Source organism: Girardinichthys multiradiatus, chromosome X, assembly GCF_021462225.1.
Source record: "Girardinichthys multiradiatus isolate DD_20200921_A chromosome X, DD_fGirMul_XY1, whole genome shotgun sequence".
In the NCBI taxonomy this organism is placed as follows: domain Eukaryota; kingdom Metazoa; phylum Chordata; class Actinopteri; order Cyprinodontiformes; family Goodeidae; genus Girardinichthys; species Girardinichthys multiradiatus.
In genome coordinates, this window is record NC_061817.1 from 32,284,151 (window position 1) to 32,297,319 (window position 13,169).

The 13,169-nt window shown below is 40.1% G+C and overlaps 1 protein-coding gene across 1 annotated transcript; it reads left to right on the plus strand.

Moving 5' to 3' along the window:
- The first annotated feature begins 825 nt into the window (after positions 1 to 825).
- Positions 826 to 11,557, plus strand: LOC124863590 (glycylpeptide N-tetradecanoyltransferase 1-like). Its single transcript, XM_047358043.1, has 12 exons — positions 826 to 981; positions 2,995 to 3,094; positions 3,236 to 3,380; positions 3,497 to 3,615; positions 5,450 to 5,541; positions 5,696 to 5,812; positions 5,944 to 6,114; positions 6,201 to 6,309; positions 6,401 to 6,571; positions 6,662 to 6,826; positions 6,917 to 7,054; positions 10,052 to 11,557. The coding sequence occupies exons 1-12, from the start codon at positions 878 to 880 to the stop codon at positions 10,070 to 10,072; spliced, it is 1,452 nt and encodes a 483-aa protein (XP_047213999.1). The 5' UTR covers positions 826 to 877; the 3' UTR covers positions 10,073 to 11,557.
- Positions 11,558 to 13,169: the final 1,612 nt, after the last annotated feature.

Here is a 13,169-nt window from a genome sequence, read left to right on the forward strand (position 1 = left end):
TCAAGAAATATAAACTGGAACAGAATCATTCAAGGAATTGTTTGGATTTTTTTTGTTGTATTGTGTTCATGCTAAAGAGGCACTTTTCCCCGTGAGGACACAGGTCCTCAAAACGATTTTTACACTGTGACCTTTATGGAACATTCTCCACAGGTATTTTAACTGAATTGTATTGTGTAAATTTTACAGAACAGTTAGAGATTATTCTCTATCGGTTTCGAAATGGTTTACACTGTGTAACTTTCAAGTGCCATTTAGAGAATAGGTTCTCATAACGATTTACCCTGTATAAACCTTAGAGAACATTCCCATGTAGGTTCTTAAAATGATACACTGCATAAAACTTTAGGGAAAGCTCTCTGTAGGTATTCAAAAAGAATTACACTGTCTGACCAATAGGAAATTTTATTTGTGGCTTCCAAAAATAAATTACACTGTGTAATCTTCAGTGACTATGAAGAGGACGCTCTCAATAGATTCTGAGAATTTTTAACATGCTGTAAACCTCACCGAATGTTCCCAGTATGTTCGTAAAATTATTTACACCGTGCTAACTCTAATAGGATTTTCCAGCAGGTTCTCTAAATGATACTGTATATAACTTTAGGGAATCCAAAAAGGTTTTACCGTGTAAATATTTGCGACATCTTAGGGAACATGTCCTGTATATTCTTAAAATGATTTGAACTGTGTGAGACTTAGGTAACGTTCCGTCATGACTGTTGTTATTGCATTGATTTCGCTATTGTTTACAGCAAACACTTTGACATGAGCACCATGGGCGACATTAAAGGCGCCTCCCCAGCTGAGCCAATAGCGTCAAGGCTTGTTTAAAGGCGACCAGCGCACGCCGTGGACCCTCACTTCCTGGTCGAAGATGGCGGATGAGAATGAGACAGCACCGATCCCGGAGAAAGAAGATGTAGAGGACCACGGACACTGTAGCGACTGTGAAAATGAAGAGCACCACTTGGACGACGGGTAATGTGGCAGCCTTATTCACACAGCGGCGGTTTACGGGTTTTATTATCTTACTTTACGCCGAAGCGAATGCTAGCCGAAGCTTTAGCGAGAAGGCAAGGCAACTGTCGGTCGTTAAAGTCCAGCCTACTAGCTTTCTTCCTATTGGTTACAACCGATGTCTGCGCGTTAACTCTGTAATGTGATTGGTTGAGGGAACGTTTTTTGCAGTAACGTAGAAGAAATTTAGCATCAAATGCCTCCAGCAAGGCGTCGTTGGGGGGGTCAAAGAATGATCAAAGTGAGGTTGGAAACTGGTCTTGCGACAAATCACATACTTCCATGTCCTCCGTGAAGATTAAAGAATCTAAAACTTTGATGTTTATTATTTTACAAAGTGGCACCATGTAGTTTCTTGCAGGTGGCAGCTGATTGTCTGCGGTTGACAGATACGAGTTAGCTGGCCATGCTAACAAAGCTGTCAAACCCCTTTTGTCCGAGCCTGAACACAAAATCAAAAGCGAAACGAGCGGATACGTTTTGATGATAATGTGCCTCGACTCTTGTAACCATCGTGTGTTGGGAGCTTTTATTTTCTTTCGTTTTGACACATATCTGCAAAGTCTAGAAGATGCAAAACTCAGAAGAGCTCATACGGAAACTAGGCTCTGATGGAAATCCTACTTGGCCATTCATTAAGCTGCGAGCCACAGCTTTTCAGCTTTTAAAGGCAGCTGCAGAAAGAGTTCATTTGCGACCCCTCCTATGTCATGGCTTCTATAAGGTCATGGTGTTGCATGTGTTTATTCTGAAAACATTTTGGAGATTAACAACATGGTATCACTTTGGTCTTATGGGAAAGTGATGACCCTGGTCATTCCGTTGAAATAAATCAGCAGGAAATTCAGTCCTCCACCCAACACGCAAACAAAGAATGGTTCTGATTGTTAGCCGCTCCTCCTCTACTGCAATGGATGCATGGAGAACAAACTATTTAATGTTTTGTTGTCCATTGTCCCTGTCACTCACTGACCTCCTGTACATGGGTATGTAGACACGCTTGGATACCAAGTAGTTCTTGTCCAGAGGTCATGTGATTCACCATCAGCACTGGAGGGAGGGGGTTGGGGGTTAAAATACAGGCCCAGAGCCTGGCCTCTGTCCTCTGTTGGACACTAAAGAAATAATCCTCTGTAAGTATCCAGTCATTCTCAGGATGGATGGGAGTAGGTTTGGAGAAGACTATCAGTACTATCAGTCCTGCCTGTTGTGACTTTATCTGTTTCAGTTTGGCTGATGGACAGCTATGGCTGTTTCCTCACCTGCTTTAAAGCTAAACATGGCACTGTGCTTAGATGCACACAGCTGTTTCTACACAGCCAATAGAAGGGATTAACACAAACAGAGATTAAGTAAATACAATGTGAATATAGTGTTTATTACCTAGATTAACAACAGCCATAATAATATAAGTTTCTTGATTGTGTTTTTTGCTTAATGGTAAACATTCATTTAGGGTTGCAACAATTAATTGGATTAATCACGATTAATCGATTATTGAAATAATCGTCAACTAATTTAGTAATTGAATAATCATTAACTGAAGTATACAGACTCTAAAACACGCTATTTGCTGAAAGAACAACCCACTCAGCAGTAATTAGGCAAAAATTGTACACAAAATAACTCCTTGAGTGGCATAAGCTGTAGCTTCACCTGATTCAAACTCTGTAAGAAAAAATAATCTCTTATTAAGCACCTTTTGCTTTCTGATTATTAATCAACAAAATAGTCCACAGATTAATCGCTTAGCAAAATAATCGCTAGTTGCAGCCCTACATTCATTGCATTTGTTTTATCAAAAACAAAAAACTAACAAGGGGATTGAGTCTGGGATGGATTTATACTTATAACTTATCTTTGTCCTTTACACAAATTAAAATGTGACTGTTTCTATCATACATTCAGTAATCAATTCAATTTGTCATCACGACAAGGTTTTCCCAGGCACAATATATCTTTCATGTTTTCCAGTGACCGGGCTGATGACACTGGTGCCAAGAAGAAGAAAAAGAAACAGAAAAAGAAGAAGAAAGCTGGTGCCACAGAAGTAGCTCCAGATCCTCTTGCCAAGGCATGAAATCATTTGTTTTAGCATGAAAGATAATCTAAAGTACAACTACAAAATGCAACCTGTAGAGATCTTCAGTGTGTGGAGTAGCACACCAACTGAACTGTTTTTTGTTTGTTTTTTTTATTTTTATTCCCTGAACAGGTGAATTCACTGCCAGCTGATAAGCTACAGGAGATTCAAAAGGCCATCGAACTGTTTTCCGTTGGCCAAGGTCCAGCCAAAACCATGGAGGAGGCCAGTCGGAGGAGTTATCAGTTTTGGGACACGCAACCTGTTCCCAAGCTTGGTATAATGATCGTCACAGCTTTTATTCTTTTGTAAAACAAAACAAAAAATCCTCTGGGCCTCATGCGCTTTATTGCAGGGTTGTGCTTCATGCCATCTTTTTTTGTTTTCCTTCAGGGGAGACTGTAACATCACACGGCTCTATCGAACCTGATAAAGACCACATTAGAGAAGAGCCGTACAGCCTCCCTCAGGGCTTCAGCTGGGACACCCTCGACCTGGGGAACCCTGCTGTGGTAAGACGCAGTAAAGCTTAATTCAAGCAAACATTCAAATGAAACAATCTTTTAGTAAAACCTTCATTTCTCTTCATTTTACTTTCTTTAATTATAACCTAGTGCAGCAAATGCATGTTGTTTTATTTATAAGGACAACACAGAGTGAATAATGGTGAAGTGGAAGGTAAAGACAAAGTACTAACCAAGGCCACCTTAGTCAGTACTTTTTTGAACCACATTTGCTGCCATTACTACTGAAAGCCATTTGGGGTCTAGAGACTGAGATGTGAACCCCTTCCTTGTAGCAAAATAGCTCAAGCTTACTCAGATTAGATGAAGAGGTTCTGTGAACATCACTTTTTCAAATCATGCCACATATTTTCTATTGAATGTAGGCCAAAACATCTGTTTTGATCTATATCATTCCGTTGTAGCTCTGGCTATATGTTGAGGGTCATTGTCTTGCTGGAAGCTGAACTTCTGCCCCATTCCCAGTTTTTTTTTTTTTTGCAGCCTTTTAATGGGTTTTTCTACCTGAATTACCCTCCATCTAGCTCCATCCACCGGCCCTTCAATGCCGTCCAGCTTCCCTGTCCTGCTGGAGGAAAGCATAAGAACAGCATGGTGATTTAATAGTGGGGACAACAACTTAAATTTTTCTCCACACTTGGTGGTTTGCATGTAGAAGAAAAAGTTAAATTTTGGTCCTATCTGACCAGGGTACCTCCTTAAACATGCTTGCTGTGTTCCCTTCCTGGCTTGTGGCAAACAGGACTTTCTCTCAACAATCTTGTTCTACCATGAAGGCCGGATGTGTTGACTAGACGTTGTCCTGCCAACAGAGTTTTCCACATGAGCTGTGAATCTCTGGAGCTCCTCCACAGTTACCATGGGCTTCTTGACTTATTTTCTGGTTGTTGTGCTCTTTGCTGGAAATGTAAGTTGAGATGTACAGCCATGTCTTCCTAGCTTTGCAGTTGTGTCATACTGTTTCCATTTTCAGATGATGGGTTGCGAAGTGCACAGTTGGGATGTTTTTTCATAACCTAACCTTGCTTTAGACTTCTCAGTAACTTTCTTCCTCGCCTGTCTCCTTTGTTGCTTGATGCTTTTTAAGCTTGTCAACTGGCCCCCTTTCCCACATTAATTAAATCATCATATGTTTTGTTAGTTTGACTACATGTGCCTCTACTAGAAAGTGACAGAATACACTCAGCTGCCACTTTCCTGCGGTTCTAGACTTTGTTGTACCTGCAAACCCACACCTGGACATAGTCGCTTCCTGCAGCAGGTTCCTGAGGGGTAACAACAGAAGCTGGCACGCAGATGCAGCTCAGAATAATCTATAATCTGTATTTCTCAGTAACAGCAGCCCCCAGAGGATGATGCGTGTGTCCAAGTTTTCTTCTGAAAAGAGCCATGTTTAATATTAACAGGACAGCGTCCCTCGGTATAAAACCCCCATCAGGTTCAAAGTTCAACAAAGCATTTATCACTGTCAAAGTGCACAACACTGATTTTTATTTTATTTTAAACAAGCCAATTTTTGTCTTTTATTAATTAATTAAAACAAAAGTAAAGTAAGCTTTAATGCAGATGTTTACAAATTGTTTAAAATGATCTGAATGACTTTGTTAAATGATGGGTATATTCCTGTCTGAGGGAGACTGAAATTAGAGCACTCCATGGGGGGGTTTAACTGTCATTGTGCACGCATGCAGACAGAATTAGTGTCAGATTTACACTGGTAACAGAAGATGGAGAAATGAGCTCACGGAACATGCTTCTTTACTATTGTTTGCTGTAGTTCAAGTCATATTTATGCAATTAAAATTTATCTTTTGTCCTTCAGCTTAAGGAGCTCTACACCCTCCTCAACGAGAACTACGTGGAAGACGATGACAACATGTTCAGATTTGACTACTCCCCTGAGTTCTTGCTCTGGTAATTCTCAAAGCTTCATAAATGAAGTTCATTACAGTTGAATTTGTTTCAGTTTTACAGGTGAATTTATTTCCTGTGTAAGTACACTGTAAATATCTACCCTTTTTTTTGTTGGTATTCTGACATCAAAATGAATCACCTGGGTCTTGTTTAGGGCCTTACGACCTCCAGGTTGGCTGCCTCAGTGGCATTGTGGAGTTCGAGTGAACTCCAATCAGAAGCTGGTTGGATTTATCAGTGCGATTCCAGCCACCATCCGCATATATGACATGTACGTTAACCCAGTAACGTGGGGTGGTTTTATTTATGTTTCTTATTGAGGGTGTGTCCCGTGACTAAACATGGAAATAGTCCATCACCAGGCAAAGTCATTATGTCTCATCACTTCTTCTTGTGATTTAGAGAAAAGAAAATGGTAGAGATCAATTTCTTGTGCGTCCACAAGAAACTGCGAGCTAAACGGGTCGCTCCAGTTCTGATCCGAGAGATCACCAGACGGGTCAACCTTCAGGGTATTTTCCAGGCGGTGTACACTGCCGGAGTGGTACTGCCCAAACCTGTGGGAACTTGCAGGTTTGTATGGCAGAAGGGAATATCTCTTTTTACTTGTTGTAATGCCTTGAATATTGTCTCCTTTAATTCACTTCTCATGTGCACAGGTACTGGCATCGCTCTTTGAACCCCAGAAAACTAATCGAAGTGAAGTTCTCCCATCTGAGCAGGAACATGACTATGCAGCGCACCATGAAGTTGTACCGTTTGCCTGAGGTTGGTGGGAAAATGGATACAGATTTAGACACAGATCATTAACTAAATTCTTCTTTTGTCATGCTTTTAATCTTCTCTAATTTCCCTTCAGTCCCCAAAGACTTCTGGTCTGCGACCAATGACCAAGAAGGATGTGCCAGTGGTGCATCGCCTCCTCCGAGAATACCTTAGCCAGTTCAACCTGGTTCCTGCCATGAACGAGGAGGAGGTGGAGCACTGGTTGCTCCCGCAGGAGACCATTATTGACACATATGTGGTGGAGGTGGTGAATATTTTTAGGTTAACATTTCTGCATAGATTACTCACACCTTCATAAAGACATCTTGGTAATGGTGATTTTATTGTCTGACAGAACGAAGGCAAAGTGACAGATTTCCTGAGTTTCTACACACTGCCTTCCACCATAATGAATCACCCTGTACATCGCAGTCTTAAAGCAGCGTACTCCTTCTACAATGTGCACACCAGCACACCACTGCTGGACCTGATGTCTGATGCTCTCATTCTGGCGAAATCGGTTTGTTTCCCACAGTTTTACAAACCTACATGAGCTGCCTGGGTGTCTTTCAGACAAGGCAATCTCATTCTGTTTTGTGCCTTTTTACAGAAAGGCTTCGATGTCTTTAATGCACTGGATCTAATGGAAAACAAGACTTTCTTGGAGAAGCTTAAGTTTGGCATTGGGGATGGGAATCTACAGTATTATCTGTACAATTGGAAGTGTCCCAGCATGGGAGCAGAAAAGGTAAAAAAAAATGTATAGTATTTGCACAAAAATTGCCTGAAAGACTCTGAAAGTAGTCAAAGTTAAAAATGTGTTTGTTCTTTTAAGAGCGGGCTCAGTCTTTTACTGTCAGGCTTTTTTTTTTGGTCTGTCTCTTCATTCCAGTTTTTCTTATTGAGGGATAAGAGCCAGCTGCTTAATATGACCGGATTTCAACCTTTTTGTCACCCCTCTGAGCACTTTAATATAACATCTCAGAAACGCTCATCAGTATAGTCCATTTTGCTGCTTTTCAGGGAACGAATTATGAGGCAGAGATCATCACTACACTGAACTAAAAAATGGAAGCTATACAAGTCTCATTGTTTTCCCAAACTAAGCCGGTATCTTTTATAAAATAGCAACATTTGGAGGAGCAGATCACCTGGATGCCAAATGGTTATAAGTAAACTTTCTTATTTAACTATAACTCATATGAGGTATTAATTGGAAGGATAAAAAGAATATGACTTTTTCCATTATTTGTCAAATAAGTTGTGTTCTTACTGATTAAACATAAAAGATTAGCACATGAGCAATAAGTTAGATTATTTTGCCACATTCATCTATGAGATGAATGACCTGGATATGCCTGTGTGTGATCTGGTATGAGGAGAGCACCCCTCCCTCCCAGTGCAGATTTTAGAAGTAGTGCTGATGTTAACGCCGCACAACACCCCCTCTCGGCCCGCGCTGCCGACTTGTTTGTGGGATGTCGCTCACCTTGACTTGGTTTTTACAAACGGCCAGAGGGACCTCAGAAGCGGCTCGTCTTTACAGGTTCATGACAGAAATGTTTTGTGAAAGAGGCTTATGATTGCTGGACAGCGGTAAAGTCAGCGGGTTTCTCCATGGTTGCGTTGACCATAAAATAACACGTCTGCATTAAAATTCCTATTAATTGGTCTTATGTACAGGTCCTTCTCAAAATATTAGCATATTGTGATAAAGTTCATTATTTTCCATAATGTAATGATGAAAATTTACCATTCATATATTTTAGATTCATTGCACACTAACTGAAATATTTCAGGTCTTTTATTGTCTTAATACGGATGATTTTGGCATACAGCTCATGAAAACCCAAAATTCCTATCTCACAAAAGCAAAATTAGCATATTATTAAAAGGGTCTCTAAACGAGCTATGAACCTAACCATCTAAATCAACGAGTTAACTCTAAACACCTGCAAAAGATTCCTGAGGCCTTTAAAACTCCCAGCCTGGTTCATCATTCAAAACCCCAATCATGGGTAAGACTGCCGACCTGACTGCTGTCCAGAAGGCCACTATTGACACCCTCAAGCAAGAGGGTAAGACACAGAAAGAAATTTCTGAACGAATAGGCTGTTCCCAGAGTGCTGTATCAAGGCACCTCAGTGGGAAGTCTGTGGGAAGGAAAAAGTGTGGCAGAAAACGCTGCACAACGAGAAGAGGTGACCGGACCCTGAGGAAGATTGTGGAGAAGGGCCGATTCCAGACCTTGGGGGACCTGCGGAAGCAGTGGACTGAGTCTGGAGTAGAAACATCCAGAGCCACCGTGCACAGGCGTGTGCAGGAAATGGGCTACAGGTGCCGCATTCCCCAGGTCAAGCCACTTTTGAACCAGAAACAGCAGCAGAAGCGCCTGACCTGGGCTACAGAGAAGCAGCACTGGACTGTTGCTCAGTGGTCCAAAGTACTTTTTTCGGATGAAAGCAAATTCTGCATGTCATTTGGAAATCAAGGTGCCAGAGTCTGGAGGAAGACTGGGGAGAAGGAAATGCCAAAATGCCAGAAGTCCAGTGTCAAGTACCCACAATCAGTGATGGTCTGGGGTGCCGTGTCAGCTGCTGGTGTTGGTCCACTGTGTTTTATCAAGGGCAGGGTCAATGCAGCTAGCTATCAGGAGATTTTGGAGCACTTCATGCTTCCATCTGCTGAAAAACTTTATGGAGATGAAGATTTCATTTTTCAGCATGACCTGGCACCTGCTCACAGTGCCAAAACCACTGGTAAATGGTTTACTGACCATGGTATCACTGTGCTCAATTGGCCTGCCAACTCTCCTGACCTGAACCCCATAGAGAATCTGTGGGATATTGTGAAGAGAACGTTGAGAGACTCAAGACCCAACACTCTGGATGAGCTAAAGGCCGCTATCGAAGCATCCTGGGCCTCCATAAGACCTCAGCAGTGCCACAGGCTGATTGCCTCCATGCCACGCCGCATTGAAGCAGTCATTTCTGCAAAAGGATTCCCGACCAAGTATTGAGTGCATAACTGGACATGATTATTTGAAGGTTGACGTTTTTTGTATTAAAAACACTTTTCTTTTATTGGTCGGATGAAATATGCTAATTTTGTGAGATAGGAATTTTGGGTTTTCATGAGCTGTATGCCACAATCATCCGTATTAAGACAATAAAATACCTGAAATATTTCAGTTAGTGTGCAATGAATCTAAAATATATGAATGTTAAATTTTCATCATGACATTATGGAAAATAATGAACTTTATCACAATATGCTAATATTTTGAGAAGGACCTGTAGTGTTTAAATTTTCTGAGAAACTGAATGTTGGTTTTCCATCATTAGCTGTAAGCTGTAGTCATCAAAATGAACTGAAATAAAATGAGCTGAGTTTTTGACTTGAATCACTGAAATAAATACCCTTTTTAATGATATTCTCATTATAGATAGTTTTATAACAATATACCCATCAAATTTAAATTTTGGCTTTTAAATATCACAAATTAAAATGTTTTTATATACTTCTCTAAAGTACCAGAAAAAATTTAATTTAAGATGACATTTTTGTTGTGAGTCATTTCTCCAGAAGGATTTTCCACTTCTCTTTTCCCTTTGCCAGTTATATTTTGTATTGGGCAAATTTTATAATGTCAACATGTAAAAGTTTCTGGTCATTCATATTCCTTACTCCGTCTAAAATTCCTTTGAGCAGTTTTTGGCTAACGGCTCCACTGTTTCTTTGCCAGGTTGGATTGGTTCTGCAGTGACATCCTTTTACAGTATAAGCACGCGTCACCAATGGGCCTGAAGACCGCACCATGGACTGATGACTTCATGCTTTCAGAAAAGAAAACACACCACCCATTTTTACTTTCTGACCTTTTGAACTTTGACCTGCACTACTGCTGCCTGGTGTATGGGGGCTGGGAGAGCCCTCAGGTCTTCCCCCTCCCTCAACCACATGGACCTTAAGCCATTGTAGTTTATCATTGCAAACAACTGTATTTCCTCTGAAAGCTGTCTTAAATTGTACCAAAACACACACACACACACACACACACACCCTCTGATTTCATGGGTTACTGGCTACTACTATCTGTGAATCCTACAGTACTTGTACATATATGTCAGACATAACTACAGTTAATGGCTTAACACATGCAGAGTAGAATCTACTGTTTGGTTTTATCTTTAAATATTGGAAGTGGTTTTTGCAACTAAAATAAAAGTAATTCTTAAGTTTTAGAAATAAAAAAACAAAATGGGTGAAAGAGATTTTAAAAAGGAGGCTCAAAAAGATGTGGTTAATAAATACCAAAAACAAACTTAAGATAAGGGCTTCCGGTTAGATCTTTGCTGTTGTTCTTGACCCTTTTTTGTTTTTAATGTTTCCCGGCAGCCATTAAGGTTGCTCAGCACTGCTTGAATTAAACCCAGAGCTGGCTTTCATCTTCTGGAGCTCCACTCATTCATATCAATGTTTCAGGACCATCCCTCTTGAATTCACTGTACTAATAAAAGAAACCCAGATCCATATTGATCAGGCTGGACTGCTACAAAGGGGCTGAAGGCATTCTGATGGGGTGGTTGTGCTGCATGCTTATCACCAGAGATCAGATTTGTAATGCTGTCTTTTAATTTAAATGTGTCCCCAGTTGAAAACTGTTCCCCCTTGTGGTCCCACAGACTCCTTAAATTACATTTCCTAAACATCTGTGAGGTTTCAAGGCAAGAAGAGAAATCTAAATTACTTTTCCAGCCTGGAATGCAAGTAGCCGTTATGGGAAAGTCCAAGAATTAAGTTGAGATGTATTACTTCAATAAAGACTTAAATTATTGAAATGTAAACAAACCAAACATGGAGTTTTAGTGTGCTGGATTTTCCTGGCTGGACTGATAATTGTGCCAGTTAACTTCATGATAAGGTCAAGACAACACACTAATATTACTACACAGCATGAAATTTTTCAACATATCCTGCATATCGACTATTTGGCTTCTGTCAAACTGGGTGAGGTTTTATATGATTGAGCAATGGAATGATGGAGTCACAATTTGGAGAGGAGCAGGGTTGATGACTGGGGAAATGCTTCTAAGAAATTTTTTCTTATGTAAAACTTGGTTTTTCCAAAAAAAAAAAAAAAAATCTAAAAAGTTGATTTTGCTGTGATGTGGTGCAGGAAATGAATGTGAAGATGCCAGTGAGGTTTTTTTTGTTCTGGAGCAGAAAATAAATAACTTGTAGAAGTTGATGCGAGTTTGTTGGAAAACGTATCGAATATTTATATTTCAAAATCATACATCTTGCAAAAATAAGTTTTCAGATTCAGTTATTTACTTTTTCTGAAGTTTCAGATGTATTTATTTCCATGAAAGGTGAAGATGTTTTCATACACAAATGTTGCTTTTCTTATAACTATGAGTAACCAGCATGTGGCCAGATTACTGCAAATTCACTGCTGCTGGATGAGGTTCAATTCTTTCCCTTAGGAAATACAAAAAGTTGACGAAATATTCTGTTTCACAGTTGAACAAACTGAGTTTGCAATAAAAATCTGAACAAAATTAAATGTGTTTAACAGCACATCGATTTCTTTAGATGGGCTGCACGGTTGCGCAGTTGGTAGCGCCACCGTGGCACTGTTGCTTTGCAGCAAGAAGGTCTTGGGTTTGACTCCCTGGGGGTTTTCCTGCATGGAGTTTTCATGTTCTCCCCGTGCATGCGTGGGTTCTCACCGGGTACTCTGGCTTTCTCCCATAGTCCAAAAACATGACTATTGGGTTAATTGGTCCCTAAAACTGCCGTTAGATGTGAATGAGTGTGTGCATGGTGGTCTTTCCTGTATGTCTCCGTGTTGCCCTGTGATAGATTGGCGACCTGTCCAGGGTGTACCCTGCCTCTCGCCCGTAGAGTTACTCGAGATAGGCACCAGCCCCCAATGACCCACTATGAAATAAGCGGTATAGAAGATGAATAAATGAATTATTTATTTAGATCCGAGTACAGGAAAAAATGCAAAACTGCAGAAAGTTAATGAAACTATGACGTCGAGAACCAAAAATCATTAAATATTGGTCTAAAACATGTTTTTCCACAATTTATTTGATCGTTCTTAAAAGGACCTCAAACATGATATTTTCTGTAACTGTTGATACTCATAAAAACACCAAACATAGCTCAAAGTGCTTTAAAAACTGTGCTAGCCCTGTATGTGGAGCTGTTTTCCTGAAGATACATTCAAACCAGACAGGTGTGTGAAGCATACACACATATAGAGACATCCCAGAAAATTTGATTATCGTTTAAATGTTTAAATATAAATGAAAGTCATTTCAATTAATTACATAAGGGGTAATTTATTCAAACCGTTTTATGTTAAGTATGGAAAAAGGTGCACAAACGAGGTCCCAGAGTCTGTAGGAAGGGTGGAGAGACACAGAATCCAAGTTTTTTGAGGTCCACGAAATGGGAGCAGAGAGAGGTGAAAGTTTACACACCTGCTTTATGACCAACATACCACTGCTTGATTGGCCAGCAAACTGACCTGACCTACATTCCACAGAGAGCTCCACTCATTCATATCAACTTTTCAGGACCACCCCTCTTGAATTCACTGTACTAATAAAAGAAACCCATACCTATATATATATATGGGATGTATATTTTGCATTGCTACCAAAAGTAGTTATTCCATTTGTTTTCTTATTCTTAACCATCTAGCTTTTTATTTGACATTTTTACATACATTTAACAAAGGCTTAGCTGCATGGTTTGACACCGGAAAAAAAAATCAAAGCATCCACTATCAATAAACTTTATTTATTTATTTATTTTTATGTTTAATGGCAAACTTTAATTAAATC